Source organism: Penicillium vulpinum, assembly GCF_028829585.1.
Source record: "Penicillium vulpinum strain IBT 29486 chromosome Unknown utg000004l_segment0_segment0, whole genome shotgun sequence".
Classification (NCBI taxonomy): Eukaryota; Fungi; Ascomycota; class Eurotiomycetes; order Eurotiales; family Aspergillaceae; genus Penicillium; species Penicillium vulpinum.
In genome coordinates, this window is record NW_026643244.1 from 587,962 (window position 1) to 614,186 (window position 26,225).

General features: G+C 48.0%; 9 protein-coding genes across 9 annotated transcripts; 4 read left to right on the forward strand and 5 right to left on the reverse strand.

Annotated features, from left to right (window-relative positions):
* Positions 1–124: 124 nt before the first annotated feature.
* On the forward strand, positions 125–1,720 carry N7479_008774 (uncharacterized protein; the record flags this gene model as incomplete). Its single annotated transcript, XM_057256467.1, has 4 exons — positions 125–626; positions 689–915; positions 951–1,225; positions 1,285–1,720. 4 exons carry the CDS (start codon positions 125–127, stop codon positions 1,718–1,720), a joined length of 1,440 nt encoding a protein of 479 aa, XP_057103925.1.
* A 1,544-nt stretch (positions 1,721–3,264) lies between these two features.
* pmcA (putative P-type calcium ATPase) lies at positions 3,265–7,545 on the reverse strand (the record flags this gene model as incomplete). The annotated part of the gene is made up of 1 exon (XM_057256468.1): positions 3,265–7,545. The coding sequence occupies one exon, from the start codon at positions 7,543–7,545 to the stop codon at positions 3,265–3,267; it is 4,281 nt and encodes a 1,426-aa protein (XP_057103926.1).
* A 1,309-nt stretch (positions 7,546–8,854) lies between these two features.
* On the forward strand, positions 8,855–9,917 carry N7479_008776 (putative urea hydro-lyase/cyanamide hydratase; the record flags this gene model as incomplete). The annotated part of the gene is made up of 2 exons (XM_057256469.1): positions 8,855–9,458; positions 9,709–9,917. 2 exons carry the CDS (start codon positions 8,855–8,857, stop codon positions 9,915–9,917), a joined length of 813 nt encoding a protein of 270 aa, XP_057103927.1.
* A 338-nt stretch (positions 9,918–10,255) lies between these two features.
* Positions 10,256–13,649, reverse strand: N7479_008777 (nucleoporin Nup84/Nup107 family protein; the record flags this gene model as incomplete). The annotated part of the gene is made up of 6 exons (XM_057256470.1): positions 10,256–10,638; positions 10,692–10,819; positions 10,871–11,180; positions 11,235–13,256; positions 13,308–13,548; positions 13,602–13,649. The coding sequence occupies 6 exons, from the start codon at positions 13,647–13,649 to the stop codon at positions 10,256–10,258; spliced, it is 3,132 nt and encodes a 1,043-aa protein (XP_057103928.1).
* A 397-nt stretch (positions 13,650–14,046) lies between these two features.
* N7479_008778 (uncharacterized protein) lies at positions 14,047–14,673 on the reverse strand (the record flags this gene model as incomplete). Its single annotated transcript, XM_057256471.1, has 4 exons — positions 14,047–14,217; positions 14,356–14,406; positions 14,460–14,516; positions 14,557–14,673. Coding segments are annotated over 4 exons (396 nt in total), but the record flags the coding sequence as incomplete, so codon positions are not given.
* A 222-nt stretch (positions 14,674–14,895) lies between these two features.
* On the forward strand, positions 14,896–15,235 carry N7479_008779 (SUMO family protein SMT3; the record flags this gene model as incomplete). The annotated part of the gene is made up of 2 exons (XM_057256472.1): positions 14,896–15,105; positions 15,176–15,235. 2 exons carry the CDS (start codon positions 14,896–14,898, stop codon positions 15,233–15,235), a joined length of 270 nt encoding a protein of 89 aa, XP_057103930.1.
* Positions 15,236–15,961: 726 nt separating this feature from the next.
* Positions 15,962–16,528, reverse strand: N7479_008780 (uncharacterized protein; the record flags this gene model as incomplete). Its single annotated transcript, XM_057256473.1, has 1 exon — positions 15,962–16,528. The coding sequence occupies one exon, from the start codon at positions 16,526–16,528 to the stop codon at positions 15,962–15,964; it is 567 nt and encodes a 188-aa protein (XP_057103931.1).
* A 1,467-nt stretch (positions 16,529–17,995) lies between these two features.
* On the forward strand, positions 17,996–18,779 carry N7479_008781 (RTA1 domain-containing protein; the record flags this gene model as incomplete). Its single annotated transcript, XM_057256474.1, has 2 exons — positions 17,996–18,215; positions 18,286–18,779. 2 exons carry the CDS (start codon positions 17,996–17,998, stop codon positions 18,777–18,779), a joined length of 714 nt encoding a protein of 237 aa, XP_057103932.1.
* An 871-nt stretch (positions 18,780–19,650) lies between these two features.
* Positions 19,651–25,175, reverse strand: N7479_008782 (ATP-grasp fold subdomain 2; the record flags this gene model as incomplete). The annotated part of the gene is made up of 14 exons (XM_057256475.1): positions 19,651–19,737; positions 19,800–20,092; positions 20,153–20,184; positions 20,246–20,844; positions 20,896–21,106; positions 21,167–21,549; positions 21,619–21,762; positions 21,834–21,955; positions 22,030–22,225; positions 22,477–22,504; positions 22,550–22,637; positions 22,701–24,638; positions 24,687–24,716; positions 24,770–25,175. The coding sequence occupies 14 exons, from the start codon at positions 25,173–25,175 to the stop codon at positions 19,651–19,653; spliced, it is 4,557 nt and encodes a 1,518-aa protein (XP_057103933.1).
* Between the last annotated feature and the right edge of the window lie 1,050 nt (positions 25,176–26,225).

A 26,225-nucleotide genomic window follows, 5' to 3' on the forward strand; every position in this document is an offset into this window, starting at 1 on the left:
CACCCTTCCCCACAGCTTTCTCCACACCTGTTCCTCCTCCCTTCCCCATTCTCCTTCACCCCACACGCTTCTACGCCCCTACTCTTCTGTCTTGAACATATGCGCCTCAAACATCAACACAAACATGGAACCCGCCGTGGTGCAGCTTGCCCGTCCATTGACAAGCTTGGCTAGAAATGGTGGCACTCAACATGCATCAATTCACAACGATCGCGTCGCTTTAACATATATGCAACACTGGAGCTCGTTTCTGCAAGAAACTCGGACATTCTTCCTGTCGGTCCACATAACCCATCAAGTCCCCATAAAAGATGAATCTGAGATCTATGTCGTGGGGAGTGAACTTGGTCTTTCCGGAAGATTCGTCCGAAACCTCTGCGATCCTGTAATGCAAGCATTGATGCCGCTAGACCAAATGTCCTCCGTCCGCTTTGCCGATATTCAAGCCCTTACGCCGTCCGGTAGAACTGTCCCAGATGTCACTTTCGGTCTCGTCAACCCAAGTTTCCCTCGTTCTACTACAGGCCTTTACATGGTTGGCGAGTTTGAAACACCATGGACAGTGGATGTCGATGAAATGAGAATCAATTGTCCAAATCCGGCACCTCGCTTAGAAACTCTGATTGGTATACCTTATCGCCAACTCCTATCATTCCGAAAGCTCTACTGACTTTTTCTTAAACTCTAGGGCAAGTTGTAGGCCAAATGCGAATGGCACGCGTCCGATACGCCTTTTTAACAACATATGACTTCACTGTGTTCGTTAAAAGAGCGAACGACTTCTCTTTTCTTCTCTCAGAGCCTTTTGGGTATGATTCACAAAGTCCCCCGCTCCGAGAAATGTTTGTTGGATTTTGTCTAATGGCTATGGCGGATCCAAAATACTCTGAAAGTCACCCCGATATTGAGACAAGGGTAAGTACCTACCTAGGCGAGCTTAAGATATACAGACAGTTGACCTAAAGCAAAAGTTGAGAGGTGCTCCCGCCCCGCGCGTATCGCATAGGGTAAACAACCATCATCCCCGAGAACTACCTCCCTTATCCACCCCTCGGCCTATTACATCAACCAGTGTGGTTGTCGAATGTGGTGCCGATATGCCCGTGGTTGCCGATTGTGTCCAGCAAGTTTCACTTTCCGATAGTCCGGACAAAGCTGTGTGGTTGGCAGATATCAGGGGTACTCGAAGAGTACTAAAATGCTGGTCATTTGAGGTAGATTCACTGTGAGTTACGTTGCCCTCTGCCTATATATTATTAGGTTTGACTAGTGAGCTCTATATAGGTTTGAGACTGAAGCTGCCGTCTATGATCGCCTTGAGACAACCCGCCCGGCTGGGCACCACCTTTTCCCCAAATGTATTGCAAGAGGGCAAATCATATGCTCAAGTCTGTTTCCAGAAGGTTACGCAATCATTTTAGAATACCGAGACGGCGAACGACTTTGCGATATCTGGCACACCCTAAATGCAAATGAACAAACCCATGTCCAGAATGAATGTTCAAGGGCCCTACATGCACTCCGAGCAATATCCATTCGTCTTGACGACCCCGGAATGCATAATATCTTATATGCAAGAGAAAGTAGGGCTGTTACTCTTCTCGATTTTGAGGTTGCTGTGCATCTTGAGCCTAACACGTTTATTTCCACGACTTACGAGATGAAGAAAATCTTCAGGTCAAGCTCAATACTCACTGAAGAAACAGAAGAAGGAGGTTAGTTTCGACTTGATTATACTGCTATGTTTTAATTCTTCTTTTTTTAGCTCCGACCTTTCTTTTCGTTTGTATGAATACAAGAATAATCAGACGCTTATGCAGACCTAGTAGTCTTTCTGAATATCTCTAGCTGTTTTCTCTCTTATTGGTCTTGTGGCTAAGAAGATATGAAGAGCTAGTCACAAACAATACATAACTATCTTGCGATATACTGAAAACGGCGTAAAATGTGCATGAGAACATGCAAATATCAGCATCGTTAAAAGCTTCTGATACATAGTGAATTGCGGAAACATATTGTAATTTCATTTCTCTACTAGCTTCTCTTTGCTTAGGACACGTCATCCTTAGTGCACGCCCGATGACGATTCTCTGTAAATGTTTTTTAATTTTAACCCATATACCCCAAAGGGTAAAAGGTCATTCCCTGAAGCTCATTATACTTCAAATTCGGATGGTGGCTGAAGATACTCCACTGCGGCTGGTAATTATCTACAGACCCGCTTTTTCGCGGGACCTGCGGCTCGAACACACGACGTAATTGGGCAGTCTGACACGTGACTTCCAAAAATCGTTAAATACATATGTATGTACATAGTAAATAATATCCACACCGTATATCCTCAATACAGGACATCGAAAGGAAAAAAAAATAATCGCTTCTCTTTGATTATGCGTGTCATCCTTAGTGCAGGGGCCATGCTAATCTTCTCTGTATATTTTCATTTGACCATATGCCCCGAAGGGCGAAATACTTGTTCGTTCTGTGCTATATAACCTCACTTTCCGGCAGAATTATACCGCCTATTTCTATACCCCGAAGCATATTTCATCCTCTCAACCACGCTATGCCACTGAAACAGAGGTTGGGTAGCTAGTGCGCGGTATGAATGCAAAAACTCTGGAGCTCTGATGATCGGAGGAAGGGCTTAGGTATTACGACGAGGTCGCTTTTGAAGTTGCTGTGATGTACAATTGTTCAGCTTGTTATTGGTATACTAGTTTGAGTGTTTGCCAAATAGTAGTAAGGAAGAAGTGATCTAGGTTGGAGCATTAACAAATAAGAAGTAGTGAATACATACACTGTTAAGCAGGCCTGACAAGATGGGAATTTGAATGCCAGTCTAGAAAGAGAAGTTTGAGCAGTTTACGAAGGAAAGAACAGAGAAAAAAGTGGTATCTTCAGCATGTTGTGGGAATTTTACACTGTAGAAGCGAAAGGAAGAAGCGACGGAAAATGCTAAATGGCGCCGTGGCGTTGTATGCGCCGAGAGATATCCAAAAAGAAAAAAGACCAACCTGCTCAGGTGGCCACCAAACCCAAATGCAAATGATTGTATGGACCCAAAAGTACAAAGGAGTCTATGCTTAATTTTCAACAGCGTTGCGCCGAATCACCCATTTCCAGACACCGAAAATAGAGCAGTAGAATTGAGTCGAGGGGGAATAGGGGCATAATGTATTAAAGAGGATGTCCCCGGCGGTTGGGGAGATGAAGAAAGGAGCATCAAAAAAAGACGAGACAAGGCTCAGACATGTGACTGACTTAGACTCGATCTCGATCTTGATCGCTGAGAGAGGGAGAGCGACGACCACGGCTAGAGGGCGCGCGGTCAACCGGCGGAGCATGTTCGAAGAACGGAATCAAATCCGGGTTCTGACTCGGGGGTGACCCGGAAGTAGCAGAGTACTCGTTCAGGATACGGTCATCAGCAGCGGTATCCGGGTGCACTTCAATGCCTGGTTCGCGATCAAGGCCGCTGTGAGGGCCACCGTTTGTTGGGAAGCTGACGGAGTCGGGCTCGTGGGCTCGCTCGATGGGAGACCATCCGGCAATACTGCCGGCAACGATGCCTGCCATAGCAGCGGCGGGTCCGAACGCCGAGTTCGATCGCGACCGTGTGTTGCGTCTGGAACGAGACTCTGGGGTGGTCGGCTGTGGGGTTGGGCTGCCTTGATCGTTGTCGTTGTCGCCATTAGGCGTGGGTGAGGAGGAGGAATCACGCGAGCGGGAGCCACTGCGGGAGCGAGGGAGGAGTTCCTGAGGGTGTTGCAGCTTGTGGCGGATGTGGCGTAGACGGCCACCGCGGACACGCTTGATGAAGGCGAGCTGATCGCGGATTTCTTCCAGAGCGGGGTTCCACTCGTAATGGCGGTCTTCGTCTGAGATAACTAATTCGGGACCCTTCTCGCGATGCCAGAAGTGAGGAACGAGCCTTGCAATGAATTCATCCGGAATAAGACGGATAATGACGGCGATTGGTATGGAGATTACTCCGAGTACAATGCTCACAGCCCACTGCGAGCCCTCATTAAGACGCTTGACGGAGAAAGCAGCGCCACCAACAAAGATGATCAAGATTTGACCGCCAATAATGATGAGCTGAATACCAATGAACCAGCGGTTCTTCCAAATACCTTCCAAAATGTTGAACTTGTTGTCAATACGACGGGAATTGTACTGGTTGAAAATTTGCATGAAGACGAAAGTGTTGAAAACCACAGTCTGCAAATGGTCATGATCCCAAGAAAAAATCTTATCTCCAGCGAAGTTCAGAACAAAAGTTACAACCAACTGATAGATGGACTGTCCAATTATCATCTTCCACATCGTCAAAGTGATGAGCGGATCGGCTTTGGATTCGGGTCTGCGGTCGAGCACTGTTGGTGTAGGAGGGTCCGTCGCCAAAGCAAGAGCAGCAAACGTGTCCATGATCAAATTGACCCACAGCAATTGTACTGCGCTGAGCACTGAATCCTCACTATCACTAGCAACTGCAGAGACGAAGGTGAGAACGACGGCCGTGATGTTGACGGTGATTTGGAACTGAAGGAACTTCTTAACGGCGTCACAGACAGTGCGACCCCATGCCATAGCCTTGACGATAGAGGCGAAGTTATCATCCATGAGAATAATGTCGGATGCCTCTTTGGCAACTTCCGTGCCAGTGATACCCATTGCAAAACCAACATCGGCATTCTTAAGAGCCTGGGCGTCGTTGGTACCATCTCCAGTGACAGCAACAGTCTCTCCAAGCTTCTTGAGTTGATTGACCAGAATCTTCTTATCGTCAGGGCTAGAGCGGGCGATGACCTGGAGTCTTGGGATGATTTGGTTCATTTGGCGTGTGCTCAGTTTGCGGAATTTGGGTCCCTCAATGGCAATACCGCCAGGTGTGTAGATACCACACTCCTGGGCAATAGCCTTAGCAGTTACGATGTTATCACCAGTCACCATTCTGACAAACACTCCAGCACGTTGACATGTGTACACTGCCTCAGCAACACCTTCTCGAACAGGATCTTGGATACCGAAGATTCCCAGCATGGTCATGTCCTTGAAGATAGGTTCGAAGACTGCCTGGTTGCGATCGGTTTCCGCAGTGGGGGCACCACGAGGTGGCCATTGATCGAAGTCACGGTAAACCAGGGCAATGCACCTGAGAGAGCGGGTGGCATAGTTGTTCATAATGTTGTCCAATGAAATCCTGTTCTTGTCGGTAACAGGGGCCTCCGACAGAGAGTCGGTGGGATCTTGGACGATGCGGGTCGACTTGGTGGCTAGAATCTCCGCGGCACCCTTAACTAGCATTCGGTATTTTCCATTATCCAGTTCGATCACGACTGCCATACATTTGCGGCCAGAATCGAATGGGAACATCTGAGCGAGCTTGCCATTTGCTCTCGCTTCGCGAAGGACCCCCATTCCGAGGTAATCTCTAGCGAAAGTCAAGAGGGCGGTCTCTGTCTTGGATCCAATATACGTCTTAACTCCATCTGTCTCGCCTTCAAATGCGGTTGAGTTGTAGACAATCGACTGCAGCAGGACATCCTTCACCGACGACGAAAGGGTAGAGACAAAATCCGAGGCGGTGATCTCACTCTGATCATCAGGCGAGACACCAGAATACTTTCCATACCGAGACGTAGTACCCAACGTCGCAGCCACTGCAGTCATTTTATTCTCCGTCAAGGTTCCGGTTTTGTCGGAGCAAATCGTGGTGGCATTACCCATAGTCTCGCAGGCTTTGAGATAGCGAACCAAGTTGTTGTCTTTGAGCATTCGTGTTGTAGCAAAGGCCAGAGCAAGCGTGACAGCCAGTGGTAAACCTTCAGGCACTGCGACGACGACAATTGTAACAGCAACGATGAAAATCTGCAGGAATGCTTGACCCTTGGCGTCCGCACCACCCTCGATGTCCTTGAGACGAACCAAAAATTTGATGAAAAGAACCACAAACAGCAACAAACCAGAGGCAAGACCGAGCTTGGCAATATACTCGGCCAATTTGTTGAGCTTAGTTTGCAAAGGTGTTGTCTCGCCCTCCTCTTGGAGGGACATCATCGTCCGGCCAAAGGTAGCGTGCATACCGGTAGCAGTGACCAAGAAGGTGCCGACGCCCTCAGAGACCTTGGCACCGGAAATGATGAAAGGATCCATTTTCTTCAGATCTCCATGTCGCTCGATTGTCTGGTACACTTCATCGCCCGGGGTTTTGCGGAGAACGTCAGACTCGCCAGTAGCCGAAGATTCGTCGCACTTGAGGTCGTGGCCTTCGATCAAGATTCCATCAACTGGGACCATGTCACCAGGTTCCAGAAGCATCAAATCGCCAACCAATACGTCGTGGACAGAAATTTCTTCCGTTCGGCCTGATCGCGTTACCTTGACCTGCCGATTCTCTTTCTTTTTGTTGAGTATTGCAAATTGTCGTTCCTTTTGCCAGTCATTTGCTGCACCGACCGTAACCACGATAATAATGGCAACAAGAATGGCCAAACCTTCAACCCATTCAACGCCAGGTTCATCGGGATTTGCTGGGTGAATCGATTGTGGAATTCCTACAGCAAGTGAAACTACAGCCGCAACTGTCAATAAGATCAACACCTTATCGTTGTAGGCAATCCATGCAAGCTCCCAGATAGTCTTCAACCTCCTCTCTGGAAGCCTATTATCTCCGTAGATACGTCTGCGGTCGGCGAACTCTTTTCCGGCCTGAGTTGTGATCGAGCCCTCGCCGGCAGGTGGTGCCGATGTATTCGGAGAGGCAGACTTGGGTATATTATTTGGTGAGGTAGGTGATTTAGGTGAGACAACCTCCTCGAAGCTGACGGTTCCATCAAGGGTTGTCTCATCAACACTCAATCCACTTTTTACATCAGTTCGGAGGCCCTTTTCTAGCCCTCGCAAGCCTCCCAACGCATGGAAGGCGCCAAAGCTCTTTGGGTTGAGAAGCTTGTTTAGCTGGCCAGGGGAGAAAGCGAATTTGTTGTCCTCGACCTCAAACTCGGATTCGCGGCCGGGGTCTGGGCTCAGGGCATCTTCATCGTGTATGTCGTTTATGGCGGCATTCTTGACCAAATCTGATCTTGATTCGTGAGATGTTGAGGGCACATATGTCTCGCCGCCGTAGGTGCTCGATGTTTGGCTGGTCCCATCCGATTCCAAGGAGTTGCCTCGGGAACGTGCTCCGGGAACGGAAAGGAAGTTGGAATGCGCCTCGGGCGCCTTGGACTTGGGTGATGAGATGTTGTGGGGCGACGTTGGGCGACTCTCTAGATCACGAGGTTCGGAGGAGGCATTGGAGCGGATTGAGGCTGTGGAGCGCATATCCGTGGGAGAGACACCGCCATTGTTCAGTAGTGCGCTTGTGTCAGCATGTGCGTTATCGGAGTAGTTATGTGATCCTGATCCCGAGAGGATTTGGATAGGATGGTATTCGGTATCGGGGGAGTTCATGGCTGAAGTGTCGATGGTAATTGTCGGGGCGCGCTCTCTGCGCAGGGTCGATTGGCCCGGCTCATCTTTCGGACCCAGATCGGACATTGTAGGAATATGTATTCAATGCGCGATTCACGCGTCACACCCAGATGTGTAGATGGTTCATAGGATAATAAGAAAGAATCGCAAGAACTCCCTAGACTCCTAAACTCCAGATGTCGCCAAGGTAAGGGTGGAAAATTGGGTGTAAAACAAGATAGGAGAGGCGAGCGGCAAGGTTAATTGCCCCCAGCTAGAACCGGAGACGTCAAGTAGTCTCTCTCCACTATGGCCGAGAACTTCCCATAGTAATATTCGCTTTCGTTACGGAGTGTAGTATTACTTTTTCTTTTTTTTATTCCTTTACCCGTGAATCTCCACTTTTTTAGTGTCTTGCACAGCCCCTACTATATATTTCTGCACATATACAAGATTGTATATATGATGTACTCTATATAAGCGACTCCGTACTTCGTAGGATATTCTACATTCTTTTCAACAAAAATCACAGGGAAATTGTTCATATTAGCGTGGATAAATGATTAACGAATAAGAAGCACATTTGGCAAATACCACCAATACCAAGCTATTAGTAGTGGTCTGCACTGCCTCATTGCCAAGACATCGACATGGCCGAGGTCCTGATTCGGCAGAATAGGGGGTCAGAAAAATAAAAAAAACACAAATTGGAATAGAACTTGAATGTGAAGTTAGATATCATTTGAAGGACGAATTACATTGAAGTCCAAGACGTTATGTACTATATCTAATCTACAATACACGGAGTAGCGTCGGTCTTAATTTCAGAGTGGTGACGTCCCCTATTCCTTTGATCGACGTGGATACTACGACGTAGCATAACCAAGACTTGCTTTTGGAGCTTTAAGCAAACTCTGATTTATCCCGGAACTAGACGGGCCAAGTGAATAACCTGATTCTCATGCCAAGCTCGGATTCTAGTTTACACATAAACTCAGCCACTCTCATACCACACACAACCTGATCCTTGCAACATATCGTACGGCATACAACATACATGTACGGAGTAGCTATGAGTGGACTGGCTCGGAATACTGAAAGCTTAGAGCAGTCACACGGAGCACCTAGGCATCTGGGTACATTATATGTATGTAGAGCTCGGTCCTCTGCATTTCCGAATCGGGCATATATAGCTAGGTCGTACAAATATATAACAGACAAATTATTGACTGTCAGCATTTACAGTAACACATAGAATATATAGCAACAACACCGAATCTGAACCTTCTTATTCTCAAACCGAAAACCAAATATATCACCCCAATCCTAATAACTACCTCACAGACCTTACAAACCCCAGAGCCCAACCGAACCCTAAAGCCTTAAAATAAAGAACATGTCCAACCCAACCAACAAATACGGTCTCACCGCCGTCCCAGCCTCTGCGCAGGACCTCCTCAGAAACACACCCTGCTATCCAGCACCAACCTCTCCCCCAATCCCAATTCCCGTCTCCGCAACCCAAATCCCGGAAACCCCACTATCACAGCGCATCAACGCTTATGCATGCACGCACCTCCCCGAAGAAACATACAACCACTCACGACGGGTGTATCACTTCGGGCTCGCAATCAAACGCTATAGGTTCCCGTTTGCGGACTGGGACTTTGACGACGAGACTTACTTTCTGGCTTGTTTATTGCATGATATTGGGACCACGGAAGCCAATATCACCGCCACCAAGCTGAGTTTTGAGTTCTTCGGTGGCGTGCTGGCATTGCGCGTCTTACAGCATGATACTCACGGGTATGAAAACCAAGACGAGGCTGTAGGTACTGCCCGTGCTCGTGATCGGGGACCACAGCCGGGCTCCGGCGAGGCGACAGCCCCGCGTGAACAGGCTGAGAGCGTCGCGGAAGCTATCATTAGACATCAGGATTTGTCTCTCGTTGGCAGCATCACTGCTCTTGGACAGTTGCTGCAGCTGGCTACGATCTTTGGTACGTATATCCCTATATGTTCAATCGGTTGACGTCTCTGTCCGCGCGGCAGTCAAGGTATTCTGCCTGTATATATCTGTGCGGCCTGTGTCACCACATCTTTTTGACACCCAGATGTTCTATTAGCGTATATGCTTATTTCTATTGTGGTGCTTTGACGTTTTGACCTCACTTTATCTTAAACTTTGATTTATGCTCATGTTGTACAATATGTCTCAACATCGATCTTCAAATGCTAAGTTCCTTGCAGATAACATCGGTGTCTACTCCGACCTTGTCCATGCAGATACTATCAAGGATGTCTCTATACATTTCCCCCGCAAGCGCTGGAGTCACTGCTTTGCAGCGACGATCCGGCGCGAGAATAGCCTTAAGCCTTGGGCACATACCACCGCTCTGGGCGAAGAGGAGTTCCCCGCTAATGTGTTGGGGAATACGTTGATGGCGCCGTATGAGTGATTGTGCTTGCTTTACGTTATATTTCAATACGACCAATCCATATGCGCAGTGTTCTTTCATGAAGTTAAGCTTCGGGTTGATACTAATGATTTACTAGTGGACAAGGCCATGTGATCAGAAACGAGACACGTAAAGAAATCTGCTTTCAAATTGATATTGTTGACATACGATGTTGATGCATTCGTAGATGTCCTATTGACATGTAGTAGCTGCAGTAGAATGAAGTAACCTGTCCTCCCATGTTTGATCCAGTTTCGTTTCATATCAGAGTCCCGCCGTTAAAAACTTGAAACCACTCAAATCCCATGCTAATGTACACAGAACAAATTTTCGCTGACCTACTGCTCCCGATCTGGGTCCGATACAATCCCAAGCCTCTTCTTTTCCTCTTCGGAGATTGTGACATCCCAGATCTTCAGTTCCTGGCCCTTGACGAAGTTGGTGTGCTCCATTGGAGACTTGCGTTGGCTAGAGTCCCGAATAACCAAGGCCTTGCTCGACAAAGCGAGCACATCGACAAGCTCGGCCATGCGTCGTGACTTTACGAAGGCACGAGTGACGTGTTCGTAGTTTGCAACCCAGATAGACACGATCATGCAGGAGGTCAACAGGTCATGACGCTCGAGAGTGTGACTGGCATAATATAAGGCGTTGTGCCAATCGAGAATTAGCTCTGGAACGTAGGTCGTCCGAATGTATTCGAAGTCTTGTTCTTCCTCGGCTGTAGGAACAGATTAGTTTTGAGCTTTCAATGTCACAACATCAAGCACATACCGTCAGTGGATGTAGGTAGCCAGTCTTCAGCAACCACTGCTCCAACCGATTCTTCCAGAATAGCCACGCATTCGTTCATGTCTTGGCCCATGCCCTTTAAGGTGCCCGAGTCGCGTCGACGTTTGGTCCTGTATTGATTAGCTTTGGCGCTGAAATGAGCCAGGGAAAGGATGACTCACTTGGACATCTGATCATGCACCAATGCAAATTGCTCCACGCCATCAAACCCGAGGGCCAAACTCTCCAGATCTAGGACCCTGTGAGCCTGGTAGTATGCTGAAACCAGTGCAACATTGTTCGAACCGGACAGGCTTCGTCGGTGGAGGCTGTTTCTCTTTGATTTGCTGGGGCTAGTTGGCGTAGTTGCCTCGGTATATCCCCCTTCTTGCGGAGGCATCGAAATGATATCTGATCCGAATTTTTCAATTGAGATATCAGCCAACCGAAGTCGGAAACTCAACTCGCGAGCAGCGGCAAGCTTATCAGCGACTAGTAAATGTCAGTTTGGCAGGATTCCCAACAACAGTAGGAACAAAAACATACGGAAGAACTTGCGATACAGCCAGGATCCAAGATCGCAAATCTTATCCCACTGCCCATCAATGTAGCGAAGCCACTCTAGACTACGGATCATCTTGTCGTCTTCTGGAGAAACAGAGTTCCCAATCAAGTCGGTCTTGGGTGACACCAATGCCCGGGAACCATCAGGTCGTCGCAGCACTCTTGAATAGCCAGTAACCCCTCTAGAATGATCGATCACAGAGACATTCTCCTTTACCCACGCCCATTGAACACCAAGAACGGTTTCCATGTCAATATGATGCTTCCGCGCGAGCTTCACTTGCCGAACCTTTTCTTGTGGGTCAACAATTTCGATCAGAATCTTGGCTAGAACTTCGTGTCCCATTTTCGTGGGGAGAAGAGACACATAAAGTGGAACAAGATGGAATAGACCCCTGTCTTCCAGGTTGGCAATATGTCCAGCGAGAATCACCGAAGCCGTTTCAACGAAATGAGAATCTGCGCGGGCGTAGCCCCTTACACTGGCCACAACGTAAACATGAGACGCAATTCTGAGAGCTTCTTCATCATCGGCAGCTATGAGGAAAGATTCATCTACTGGCTTGCGCACGATCTCTGGGATAACAGAGTTCTTCCCATATTTATCAGCGCTGACTTGAGATACAGCCTGAGCCAGAGAAGTGAAGAATGTATCGTAGCCTTTGCTGAGAATCGTGGCCTGGATGTTGCGGAACGGATTACGCGCTTCCCCGCTGACTCGGTCGTTGCCCTTGAGGTAGACAAGGAACTTTTGAAGTTCTGCGTGCCCAGCTGGTTCCGGGTTGAATGCCACAGGGGTATTGGGGGAGTGGCTGAGTTTCCGCTGGAATTGCTTGCAAAATCCCTGGTAGCGCGAAAGCACGACACGGTTGAAGTAGACGTAAAGGAAGTCGTCCCAGCTGCGGCAGACACTGGCTGCAGCATCGGTTTCGCCAGCAAGCAGGGCGTAGACCGCTCGCTGGAATTCATCGGTATTGGGTTCGCGCGCGAGCGCAGAGCAAGCGGTGCGCCATGAATCATGGGATCGACTGTTCATCAAACGTGTGTGGCCATCGTCAGATGGGTATCGAGAACTTGCCGACTTGGGATCCACACTAGAGCCACATAGGCTGACGGCCCTCCACCCGTCCAGGCGAGCCTCTGCCCATTCACGGATCTTGGTCCAGCTCTCGCCTTGTCTGAGCATTTTCCAGCAAGTTATCCAAGTGGCACGCTCGAAGAATTCGTCCTGCCTTTGTAACCCGTGCTTTTGACGAGTAAGAGCATCGGGATCGAGTTGGGTGATTAGCGGTTTCTGTTCGTCGTTGCTCAGAAGTGAGCGCGAGATTCCTGGGTCATTGGGCTCGAGAGGCTGTGGCCAGGCGCGCAAACGTTTGTGGCCCTTGATCGCTTCTTTGGTAAACAGCCAACTGGTTGTCCACAATCCTTGGCCCCTTTCCGCTTGTCCCTCCATTTCAGTGATGAGGGTATCAAACTCTTGACTCGCTGTCTTGGAGGTCTCCTCCAACCATCGCATGGCAACCACACATTCAAGGCCATATTGGTCGGCATTCAGGAACTCTTCCCAGATCTCGCGATCAGTTGAGTAGCGGTGAAGGTTCTGGAAAGCTGTCTGTCGTCCTGCCTTGTAACTGGCCCGGCTGGAAGGGTCATCAATGCTGATCAGGTTGAGCAGGAGGCGCCAAGTGTCGGCCTCAAGTTGCAATCGCCGTATCTCCTCGTAGCTTTTGGCGTCTTGCGACCCGCTCGATCGGATGCCCGTCTTTGTCCGGTCAACGGTCTGTTGGGTCTCGATTTCCTTGATCGCATTGTTCGCAATGTCGCGGTAGCTCTGCACGAGCTTGTAAGCTGCCTGGGCACTGTTGAAATCGTCGGTTGAATTGTCGCGCTTGAACTGATCCAACTTATCGGCGAAAGCTTCGATTTGGCGAGTGACGCGGTCAGCCGTCCGGCGAAGAGGGTGCAGTGCTTCCTGGGCACCTGCGGCGGTGAACAACGGGGTGTCTGGAATCGAATTTAGTAGATGCGACCTAGAAAGTAGATCTTGAGACAAACCTTGAGATTTGCCCGAAATCTCAAAGGTAGACTGCATAGAGGATTCGGGATCAGAAACATCGGACCCTGTCTCCGATGTGGTATCGCCATCTATATCTTGGTCCATCTCATCTTGGTCTTCAGATTGGTCTTCCGATTGATCCTCGGAAATTTGGTCCTCGTCCAATTCTTCATCCTCATCGTAAGATTGTTGCGAATCATCATCGATACTGATGACCTCGGTTTGCCTAGCCTGGGGCGCCTATACAAAGAATTAGCATAACAAAAAGCAAAGAGCAAATAAGATGGTCGCACCGGTGTGAATAAAGAGGCCCCAGCAGCTGATCTAGTTAAAGGCGCCATGATGGAGAGACTTGGTTGGAAGGGAGAGAGAGAGCCCTGGAGAGGAAGCTCTGTGGAATAAGTTGTGTTTGTCTCTTTTGGTTTTCGCGTTGACAGACTAAGCCCAAAATAGACTAGCGGCAACGCCAGAAGCTATTTCAACGAATTTTCGCCCGCGCCCTTCTCTCTTTCTTTTTCTTTTCTTCTCTAATGTCTATAGGCTTTCATTAGAGTCTCGGTACGAAAATTCAATTTTCGTACAGGTCCATCGAGGCCTCTTAGCGTGCTCACGATTGTCTTATAATAAATGCAGTTCTTCAATTAGCCTGGTTTCCTCCATATGGAAACTCAGACCGCAAGGGAATTGTGACATCCTCCATTTTCAACATGGGTCACTTGGATTTAAATTGTAATAGCTCTATTGCTTCCCTGCTGCCTGAGCTCGCTGTTTCATCTTCAATCGCAGCAAATTTGCTTTGGGGCAGCTGACGGTAGATGCCTGGTCACCTCGCTCTTGGTAAAATGCATTGCAGCATTCATATAAAGCATCAATTTGAGCCTGGCATTTGGCCTCATCAAATGAGTTTTTCTGCAAGCAATCTAGCTTCGGTTAGACTCATTGTGTGTGAACATGCAATAAGTTGAAAAATACCTTGGATGGCGCACTATTGCACTGTCAGTAAGAGTTAAGACTCTAAAAGGGACGCTTTAGGCTAGGGACACATACAGCACGCGGATGACAGGGTTCATCGTGCGACAAATCTTGCTTTAAATTACCCTACAAGGGGCTTAGTATCTAGCCAATGTTTTCACGGTGACAGTTTTTCATACCATAATGCAATTATCAAAGACTGTATTCCGTACTCTGTACAAAGTGTTGTAGACACACTGTTCCTTGCAAGTGACGAAAGTGATAGAAGAGCCAAACGCAAAATAGATTCTCCGCCTTCAGACCGTGGGGGGAGGCAATATTCTGCCGTCGCCGCTGATCTCTCTTCTTCCTCTCTCTTCTAACTTCACGGTTTACACATCCTTCGTTCTCTCGCTTTTAAGCATTCGTCTTCTAGGTGAGCACTCAAACTTCAGTTGTACCCAACCATAGAGGTGAAATCGTGATCTAATCATTTTTGAACTATTTAGATATTCAAAGCCCCGCTCGAAGAGGTTCCTAAACTCGCTTCTACTTTTGTAAGCATTCTGCCTCGTCGCCATTCCGTATTCTCGGAGTAGTCGTTTAACGAAATCCAGACGTCAAAAAGCATTCATCATGTCCGACAAAGAAGGCGCCGCTCCTCCCACCGAGCACCTGAACATCAAGGTGACCGATAACAACAATGAAGTTTTCTTCAAGATTAAGCGCACAACGCAACTGAAGAAGCTCATGGATGCCTTCTGCGAGCGCCAAGGAAAGCAAATTTCCACTGTTCGTTTCCTGTTCGACGGCACCCGAGTTCGCCCCGAAGATTCACCCGAGACTGTACGGCCATTTCCCTCTTTTTTTTCGCCATCCATTGGTATCTGGGAACTTCGAAACTAACTGCAAATAGCTTGATATGGCAGATGGCGATACCTTGGAGGTTCACCAGGAGCAGATCGGAGGTTGCTAGACGACAAGCTGCTAGAGTCGCACCTGCCGACGGAACCGGGACCACTGAGGCGACATACGTGGGGGAATACGCTAGGGTTGATGGCCAGCAGTTGATAGAGGAGTGTCATCGACGGCCCATGGGCGAAGGGGCGGCGTTCATATGCTTTTTCCTTTTTTATGAATGATGATTATCAAAAGTCACCCAGTCTTCTCTGCAGACTTTGACGGTGCTTTCGCTATATTAAATTTCCCTCTCGAGGTCAAAATGATCACACCCCGTAGACATAGGGTTGTAGGTTTTGTATTTGCCTGGAATTCGAGAAGCTAGGGTTTGTACTAAACTAATGACGTCCGTTTCTAGGAGAGTGCAAATGTCGCAACCGCTTGTCACTTTTATTTGAATTGCCTGCAAGGTCTCGATACAAGTTTGCGCGTCGAAATAAACTAATACGTTGTACACTAGGACCCAGAGGTCCTCCTATTATCCATGGTCGCCTCTAGCAACGAGCGATTTCAAAGCCAAAGAACCCCGCAGTTGTCTCTCGAAGGCGATTGACCACGTCTGCTCTTTGTGGACTAGTAAATTCCAAGGTATATGGAACAACAAAGAGTCACTCGTTCCTTTGCCCACAATAATCCACTTAGAAAGTATATATATATACATAGGTCTAATTCAACGAATATGTACACATATATGACCCAAAATCGCCTAATACAACCCAAAAATGCCCCCCCGTAAAGCCACCTAGCTACTCCAAATAGAAGCCTTCATCTTTTCCTCCTCCTCCTTAGCCTTAGCCTTCTCCTCGCGCTCGCGATTCCTCCTCCGAATCTCCTGCTCCTTAATCGAGCGGTCGTAAGCGCGCTGTTGCTCTGTCCGCTTCGGGGCTCGGATCCCCAACGCACCGGCAATCATCCGCTCCGCAACAGCCGTCTGCTTCTCCGGGCGACGGGCAGGACCAGCCTGCGCCGAAGCAGGAGAAACAGCTCTTGGCATCCACGGGGCTGATATCTGCGGGGAAAGAGGTGTCGGTGGAGGATCTAGTGGTCCCTCAGCGCTGATGGTTGGAGAGAGCACTGGGGTAGTGTCTTTGTGGGGCTGGGCATCTTCGCCTTCCGAGGCGGAGAGGTCTGCTTCATCTTCCCAGGAATCTGCGACGGGTTTGCTGGTTTTTTTGGGGATGGATTTTGCTGGAGTCACGGCTGTTTGGGTTTTTTTCACATCTGGCCGGGAAATTTCTGGCACTGGACCCTTTTCACCTATGGACAGGTTGCGGAGAACGGATTCGAGCTCGGCACTTGGATCAGACATGACACTGGCACGTGGTCGGTTGTAACGGGCAATAAATATATAAAAGTAGTGGATAATGGTCGATAAGACTATAAGTATACAACGAATATCGAGGAAGATTGTGTCGGCTCGAAATAGAATTAATGGCGTCAGTGCTAGTGGACATCCCTGGTCGATCGTGGAGAACAAAGAAGGGCTAGACCTTGGGTTCGGCTTAATGCCTCAGGATTTTCAGGCATCAATATACTCTCTCTTTCTAGTTAGGAGCAAACTAACTATTGGCATGCATCAAAGCAATATGGAGTTTCACAGTGTGCAGTGTAATAAAACAAAGAAAATCATGATTTTTAATTTCTTGATCCTGTGTCGATAAATGCTCTTTGAATCCCTTACCCCTCCATCCCCTCCATTCCCGACTATCACCGTTCTTGTCTATCAAATTACAGAGCCTCTATATGCAAAGTACAACATGAAGTATGCCATTGCTACCATCATCGCTCTGGTTAGTTTGTTTAGCCAAATCGTCGCCCAGTCGATCTTTCCTAATGGAATATCATGATCATGTACTCACGCTCTTGGGAAGAAGTTTGAGACAATTGGTGATTCCTTGAGATTGTAGTGCTAATTGGATTGGATTTGATTTCCTGCAGAGTCTTGCTTGATTCGAGAGCAGCAAGTCCTGAACTAGAGGCGTGGCTTCTATATATACGCGAAATATTTATTACCTGGAGTCTCTTTAGCCCAGGCCGTAAAATAAAGATTTCATTAAACATCGAGGTCAGCACAAAGGAATTGGACTGATCTCTGACCCCAGACGCAAGCCCCCTGGGCGTATGACCGTAAGAGTAAGACGAGGCTTAACACAGCTAACACTATTTATGTTAGACTACGAAAGAAAAATTTATGATGAGCATAGATCAATGATCAGGTCTTACCACTGATCTCTGTTTAGGCTTGGTATTTAACATCATGGGCATATCTCCGCCATTACCTCTGGTGAGCACACTTAACTATTAAACCCGCCCATTCGAGGCTTCAGTGTAACCAGGAGAGGCTGTAGCAAAAGGAAAAGGCGTACACGCTGGCATATTAGATGCTCCGCGGATCTTGCCATATACCTGCAAGGCTTTATAATTATACAAAGAGGCACCTAAATCGCAAGGTCATAGAGTGAAGACTGAAGGGCGAAGAGAAATTTTAACTAGGTAGTCTAGATTGAATAACGTACTATGCATTGAGAGCCTTGAGATCTGACTAATGCTATCAGATCAAGCCCTGGAGGCTACGTACCCTGCAACCCTAGCTTTCATATGAAACGGATCTATTGTGGCGAAGAAATCTGGGCATCGTCAGAATCTCTCAAAGAAAAATATTTATAAAATTTTCTTTAATCCATGAAAAAATGAAGCGAGCATAGAAGCGAGCTTTCCTTCGTGACTTCTATACGGATTACACCCGATAATATTCACTTTCCTCTATGTTAGAATCATGGTTGAAATCCGTGCTGCAGCTGTTAAATGCACGGAGGTGACTCCTCAATGTCTAGTTGAGGGCACTATCTACGGCTACGCACCTGATCTTGTATTCAGTGTTGAGTTCTGTATATTATTTGGTGTTTGTTCTTTGATACAGCTCGTTCAGATGCTCAGATGGCGCCTATGGTCTTTTAGTATCGCTGTGATCATCGGGTCTTCGACTGAGGTGATTGGTAAGTTCAAACTAAAACTTTATGAGAATAAATGGGTGACTGTCTTGGAGAGTATTGACAAAACAAATAGGTTATTTTGGTCGTATAATGCTCCACAAAAACGCATATTCATCCGCCGGCTTTAAGACGCAGCTTTGCACTCTGACAATAGCGCCCGCTTTCTGGTCGGCAGCCATATATCTGACGCTGAAGCATGGAGTGAATGTTTTTGGCCAACAATACTCGACATTAAAGGCGAAATGGTATCCTTACATCTTTGTCACCTGCGATATTATTTCGCTGATTCTTCAAGGCATTGGTGGTGGCCTTGCAGCAGCAGCTAAGACACCACACGAGAATGATGTGGGCAGCAATGTGATGATGGCTGGAATTGTATGGCAAGTTGCCACCTTGACGGTATTTGGGGGGATGACAGGCCACTTTCTTCTTCGAATAAAGGGCGCCCCGAAAGAGGAATTGACTGCTGAGGCTCGGAAAGTTTGGAACAATCGCAGTTTCTGGGTATTTTTCTGGGGTATCTTTGTGGCATTTGTGTCAACTTATATCCGTTGCGTCTATCGGTAAGTTGTTTTTTTCAAAGTATTTTGATATCAAGTACTGATGTTAGGGATTTTAGTATTGCAGAGATGGCGGGTGGATGGAAAAACCCTATAATGCAGGACGAAATTGACTTCACTATCCTTGAATCGATGTAAGCCGAACTTTGGTAAAACAAGTTGTTATACATTCCAAAGAGCTAACATGTGATGGATTCTAGAATGTGTGCTATCTCTGTGATAGCTTTATGTATCACCCCTCCTGGATACTTCTTCCCACAAATGCGTAAGGATTATGCCGGAACAGTGAAAGAAGTGCAGGAAGTGAAGGACTCCATTTTACTGGACCCAGAAGGCCGACGCAAATACCAGGAGCTTGTCTGATTCTGGTGAATCACAGTGTCTTTTTCTCTCGCTCAGATGGTCTCCAGAAATTTGATATCTTTCTGAGTGCCTTGGGCTAAAGTTATATTTAATTGGTCTAATGACTGTTCAAAATTTTTGTCTGCTTTCAATCCTTTTCATCGAATATAATATAACCTTTTCTTTTTTCATCCCGAGGTATATTCTAGCGTATCACCCCCAAAGTTAGAAGGGTGCACTTGCATCACTCGCTCTTGGGTTGGCACGTTAACGGATGCTCCTATATGATCTTCATTCCGCCATGTATGTTTAGGATGTCGAAAAGACCTATTCTCAGTGATCATCATTAGTCTTAGGAGTGGCAATTAATGTCGATATTTTTTTTAATTGTTCGCCTGAGCATTCTTTTCTCTATAATATCCTTGAGATATACTAGGGCTGTGTGTGTGCTATTGATAACATCATAGCGTGGTCATATTATGTTTTATCTAGTATGACCGCATCTGTTGCATACCCTTTAAAACACTGTAACGCACCTATTGACCCTTGGCCAACGCAATTACCTTCTTTGCAGCTTCCTCGAATCCATCAAATGCATGCAATGGAAGGCCACTCTCCGCAATCTACAACATTCAAGTTAGCAACTATATAGACGATAGCAGCGGATATTCAGATCAATGCTTACCATATTCTGCCCCAATTCCTCATTTGTACCTCGCAGTCGTACAACAACTGGAAGTTTCATATTCAAATCTCGGAAAGCCAAAATAATGCCCTCAGCAATCATGTCGCAGCGAGTCAGTCCACCAAAAATATTAACAAAGACGGCTTTGACACGCGTGTCAGAGCAAATCACGCGGAATGACGCCTTGACAGTTTCCGAAGTAGCCTTGCCACCGGTGTCAAGGAAGTTCGCGCAGTGGCCGCCGTGGATAGTGAGAGCGTCGACCGTGTTCATGGCAAGACCGGCTCCATTGACTGCGCGATATTGTGAGCAAACACCCTTTTGTTGAACAAGACGTAGAAGAAAGTACATACCAAGTGTGCCAATACTGCCTTCGCCTTCCAATCTACTGTATGTCAGCAGAGATACAGACAAACCTCGGCACTCATGAATGCGTTTCTACATACTTGACGTAAACGATTCCGTCCTTTTCAGCTTCAACCTCCTCCGGGATCTCTTCAGATTTATTCCGAAGCTCGTGGATATCTTCCTGTCGACCCGAGCTGCGGAATGCAGCATCGTCGAAGCCAAAACGCGCACCGTGGACTTCCAAAGAGCCATCAGCGGAAATTCCAATCTGTGTCTCTAGCGTAAAGGCCTCCTTTTCCTTGTAAATTTCCCAAAGGGCTTGTACAATGCCTGCAAGGTGCCTGTGAGAAGATGCTGGGAGGCTCAAATGCGAGGTAACAGCCTCGATTATAGAGCTTTCGAACTTGGTCTGAGTGTATGGGAATGGGAATTTCTTCGACTGGTTAAGGTTAGAGCTCGGCGAGGTAATGATGCATGGCGACAGAGCTGTTCGGTCAACTGCAATAGAAATTGAAATAGAACTAGCAGAGCTAGCAGCTGACTGATTGACAGGGACAGACTTCTGCTTGAGAATATCGAATGCCTGGAACTGCTTGATGTAAAGATTACGCTTATGCTCAGTTTTTGGTCTCGAGATTGGCGTAACTCGTCTCATAGTATGAAAGTCACGTTTTTGTGAGCTAGTCCCGGACATTGGCTGTGGGTATGTCAGTACACCTCAGATAGAATTTAAAAAAGAAACACTCACACTTGTACCCGGCCGACTAGACTGGTTCGCGAACAAAGTCTTCATTCCTTCGCCAAACTTCTCGGGATGGTTAACCATAACCGCGCCAGCACGTTCAAGCGCTTGATACTTAGTTTCTGCATCTGGTTCCCCAGGCGCAGCCCAAGCACCAGCATGACCCATAATCCTTCCAGGGGGTGCTTCCAACCCGCCAACAAGGGCCATAATGGGCCTATCCAATCTCAGCATTGCATCCAGAAAGCCCAAAGCCCAAAAAGGACACAAAACTTACTTAGGATCAACAGTCCTCCGTCGATAATCCTTAATCCACTCAGCAGCATCCATCTCCGCCGTACCCCCAATCTCACCAACGAGGATAATACCCCTTGTATCAGGATCATTCTCGAAGAGATTCAGTGCATCGACAAAGTTCGTACCAGCCAACACATCGCCACCCATACTAATACAAAGACTCTGACCAAGTCCAGCGCGAGTCGTCGAGGCAACAGTCTCATAGCTCAGTGTCCCAGATTTAGCCACGATGCCAACATTACCCGGCGCAAAACAAGGTAATGGCTGGAAGCCGATTCGGCATTTGCCAATGGCGGATATAATACCTGGGCAGTTTGCGCCTACTAGACGGGACTTGGATTGTGTTTGGAGCATGGATTGGATCTGTAATAATGTTAACAAAGACTCTTCAACTTTCTCTACCACGATTAAACGTGATTCAGAAAGTCATACCCGAAGGATGTCGTGGATCGGCACATGCTCAGCTACGGCTACAACGAGCGGAATTTCCGCTTCGATAGCCTCTTCAATGGCTTTGGCGGTCTGGTTTCCAGGAACATAGATTGCAGATGCATCAGGCTTTGCCCGTTCTTGGGCCTGTCGTGTGCATCAGTCAACTGGTCAAATTATATCCCCAACGAGAGAATAATCAGTTCAATACTTCATACCACTTTGACAGATGGAAAGACTGGCAGGCCTAGATGTTCGCCTTCAACGCCAGGCTTGACGCCTCCAACGATATTAGTACCCCATGCAAGAGACTCCTTGACATTGGCAGTCGCTTGTCTTCCTATGGCGGAGATTAGCATTCCATGGTATTCCATTGCAGGACCCAACTCAATTAAAACAAACAGGAATAATTACCCGTAAATCCCTGGAATAATACTCTTGTGTGAGCGCCGATCTTGAGATTTGGTAGAGTGTCCGCATAACTGGCGGTGCGGGGGGTGGTTGTGAAGCGCCTTGTTAAGGGAGCCCGTAACCGGGGCGCCCGTTTTGGGAGGGTGTGCAGAGTCATGACGCTTAGGGTGAAGTACACATGCAAATTGACACGGTGCTTCTATAGATCAAATGAATTATATACAATGTGTCGATTCCAAAATCAGATATGTCAAGAAGGCTATTGAGCCAAGTCGGCTATCCGGTGCCGGAGCGTTCCCCACATTTGCCGAGGATGTCCTTTTAATACTGAGGATCTTCAGTGATAAAATGGTTTGAAGAAGGGTCCCTGAGGTAATTTGATAGGAATGATATCGATAATTGAACATAAATTCGTACTTCGCTTTCTGATTCAACTAACTAGATACTCACTACATGATACGACTCTTCCGCTCCAACGCTGCACGCTCAATAATCATTAAGATGAAGCTTCTTTCCCACAAACTTCCGCCTAGCAGGTTTCTCACGTTGTTCCCGTTCTGCATTGAGGCCCTTGAGCGCATGAAGAAGCATACCAGCATCAAAGAAACCATCTAGTAAAGGCCAAGTTAGCAACGCCGCAACACAAGAACCAGCAAAAGAAGTGAAAGACTTACATCCTCCCATCCCATCATCCTCCAGATAGCTACTATCAGCCGCCGAAGTAGGCGTATCAACACCCTGCGCACCACTACCTCTCACAATCCGACCACGGCGATGCGACTCCAACTGCGCGCTCTCGGCAAGCGCCTCAGTCTCTCTCGCACGACTAGTGCGTGGGCTCGGCTTCCGGTTCGTCGCGCGCAACAACTTCCGAATCTCAAACAGATACGACTCGAGCGTGTGCATAAGCCGACCAGTCTGTCTGTGCTTGGAGCTCGCGCAGATGGAGATTGAGTCGTCCTTGATAATGTAGCCGATACCGAAGCCATCAGCGGATGTAGGGCCGAAGCCGAAGTGTCGCAGACACGGGTTTCCGCAGTTCGAAGTCGATAGCACGGAGTTGTTGATCTTGTCCCAGCCGGGGTCGGCGAAGATCGCGGGCGTCGGCGCTGTTGTGCGGTAGGCGCGTGCGCTACTTCCGGGAGAGGAGAGGCCGTCTTCAGAGGGGGAGGAGTAGGAGAGTTTCGATGATTCGGGGCCTTGGCTTGGGGTTGGGGATTGCGGTTCGCCTGGACTGGAGTACCCGCCTGTTGAGCTGGTGTCTGGGAACAGGCCTTCGTCAAAGGAGCGCTGCCAGAGGCAGTAGAGGGCGTAGAGGTGGCGGTCTGGGCCTTGGCCCTTTGAGCATTCTTTTGTGGCGGCGGTGTGTTTTGCACATGCGGTGCGGAGAGCCTCGACCTTTTGTTCGGCGGCATTTTCGCCCCAGAACGCTGTGACAAAGTCGATGCATTCGGGCGTTACGGTGCGGATGGCTTCTGTGCGTCCGTGCAGGAATGTCTTTGTCATGGCTGGTTCGTAGGTGTTCTCAACTCGGCCGTAGAGGCCGTAGTAGGCAGCCTGGAAAGCCATCTGGATGAATGCATCTGGAGAGAAGCCCATTGAGGTTATGAAGTTCTTGCCAAAGCCTTCGAAGTCTAGGACTTGGAATTCGTGCTGGTGGAGCAGGTCGGAAAGGTGAGATTCGGCGAAGCGGAGCGCGATGTTAAGTTCGGGTGTCATGTCCCATTCCAGTTTGCGCGGTGTGGTGCTGACATTTCCGAAACTGTGCGGGTCGCGCTTTGCTGGGTCGGGGCTGCTGGTTGCCCATAGGCTTGGGGATTGCCCGTTGATGGTCCTTGCGAAGCGAAGGATGGTATCAGTGTACACATCGCTGGCAAAGCGTAGCACTGTATGGCCATCCACGCCGGTGTGCTCGAAGTTGATACCGGCACTACCGTTCTTGCAGACGATGATTTGCAATTTGTCGTACCACCGGTTGGTGCATGTCCCAACCTGGACACCCTTGATGACTTCGCTTGTACCACAAAGCATATTAGCACAAAGATCAGCCGTGGTGGATGGCTCTGTGTCGTCCAAACATAGGACAAACAGCGCAGTATCGACAATGTTCAAACACTCCGCATTGTTAGATCTGGAATCTTTCGTTATGATATCGCGAAGCCCCGACCAAACTTTCCGATTCTCGGTACTGAGTACACCCAAAGCACCCTTAGCAGCCTCGTGAAGCGGAGTTTGAGCTGCATCCTCAATAATAACCTGCAGGTTAAGCGAGATATCCTTCTCACTCATGATCAAATCGCTGTTGTCATCCAAGACGTCAAACCAGTAGAACTGCCCGCGACACATAACAACCATGTGCTTAGCCGAGGGATCCTGGCTAATGACACAGCCATTATCGGTAGGCAGACGTGCGGTTCCAAAAAGGCGCGAGTACTGATACATGCAAAGAGGCGTTCCTCGCACGGTGTCAGGAGGCAGCTCCTCTCGACGCACGGCACGAACAAATGCCAATGATGAGACCACCAGTGACGCAGCCCGTGTGACCTGGTGATTTCTGGCGGGAGTTGGGTCGTCCTCCAAAAGGAAAAATGGATTGAGGTTCAAAACAACGGCTATGACTGTTAGATAAGCCCAGAAAAGACGAAGGAAACCAAACTTACGATTATCGAAATTCAAGTAAGAATCATACCCTAATAATAATCAGCTGACCTCCTATCCCATCCTTGATGCTGAAGAAACTTACAAAATTGCTCAATATAGCTCGTCTTTGAACCAGCATAATTCTTAAGCCGTTCTTGAAGAAGAGGACCGTCATTCTTTAGAAAGTCACGAACAGCAGCCTTGGTATCTGCATGGTCACGCTGGGTTTGCAAGCCCTGCAGAGTATCTAAGTACCTGCGGCAAGTATCTTCCAGATCAGGAATAGGAAGCTTGGGCAGCGAATCCTGGTTGGCAAAAGTCAAGCCCTTGCTCTTAGGCTTGACGGGCTCAGCAATCTCAGAAGAGGGCTGTTTAGCAGGGATATTTGGTCTCATGACCGTGTGGCCTTGGGGATCGGACCCAGAATTTTTGGTTGTGTTGGTGTCCATGGAATCACCAAGTGGTTTGGGGGCTGTGAAGTATCGAACTGCCAGTGTGGAGTAGGACATGATGTTAGATGTGTTGAGTTTCTCTCGACAAGATACAATCAGGCGTAGCAACTAGCGAGGACGGTGGGAATTGAGAGGAGGCGTAGGGCTGTGCGATAGAAATAGTGGCAGTCGTGGAGACAGTATGATGGCATTGAGACTATGTCATGTGCAGATGCAGACAAATGGGCAGGGGATGAAAGAATATATATGGAAACAGATGGAAGTCACAAAATGAAGATCACACAGAGATAAGAGGGAAAATAGGGTAGTATGAGACAGAAAGAAAGCATGATAATGTTATATGGACGCGTGTGTGGGCTATAGAGCGATCTCGACATCTGTGGAACCGGCTCGGGCCTAAGGGGAAAAGGAAAAAGACCATGGATTGATCAATAGACTTACAGAGAACTGTGCAATAGCACAAATGATATGTGACCCCGAGTTCCGGGTTGGTGTGACCGGCTGAAAGTGTGGAAGAACGGAATGATAGCGCCGGAGAAACGGATGAGCTTCGCTGTGCCGTCGGTCAGATGTCAACTGCCAAGAAAAGAACCCTGCGGATAAGTAGTCCATGGTTTCTACAGGGTCACTCTAGGTACCATGGGAAATTCGGCGAGTTTGTAATATGTAGACATCACACATTAAGCCATTTCCATAGAGGGTGAGAATGAAGCGGCTTTGTCTTCGGAGGATGCCGCTCACCACCGTGGGGGCGACTAGAGGGGAAATGATAGGGCAGAATGTGGGATAGACGAGCCTAAGAACTTACTTATTCTTAATCGCCGATGAACCGTGCACGTTGCTACAGGTATCTTGGCTCGGGATAAAGATATACAAAGTCGCCGTTGGAAGAGAGATTAAGGTCGAATAGATGTTTAATGAAGACAAAAGGGGGAGTTTCAGGTCCGAGGAAGTGGGGTACCGTGTACCTGCAACACAGAAAACCAACTGGTGAGCAGATGTTCTTCTTGGAATGTGAAGTATATCAATGTGGGCTCTCACATCATGTCCCAATGACGTTTCGGGCGAAGGGACCGGCCATGCGGGGGAAGCTTTAGCCGTCACGTG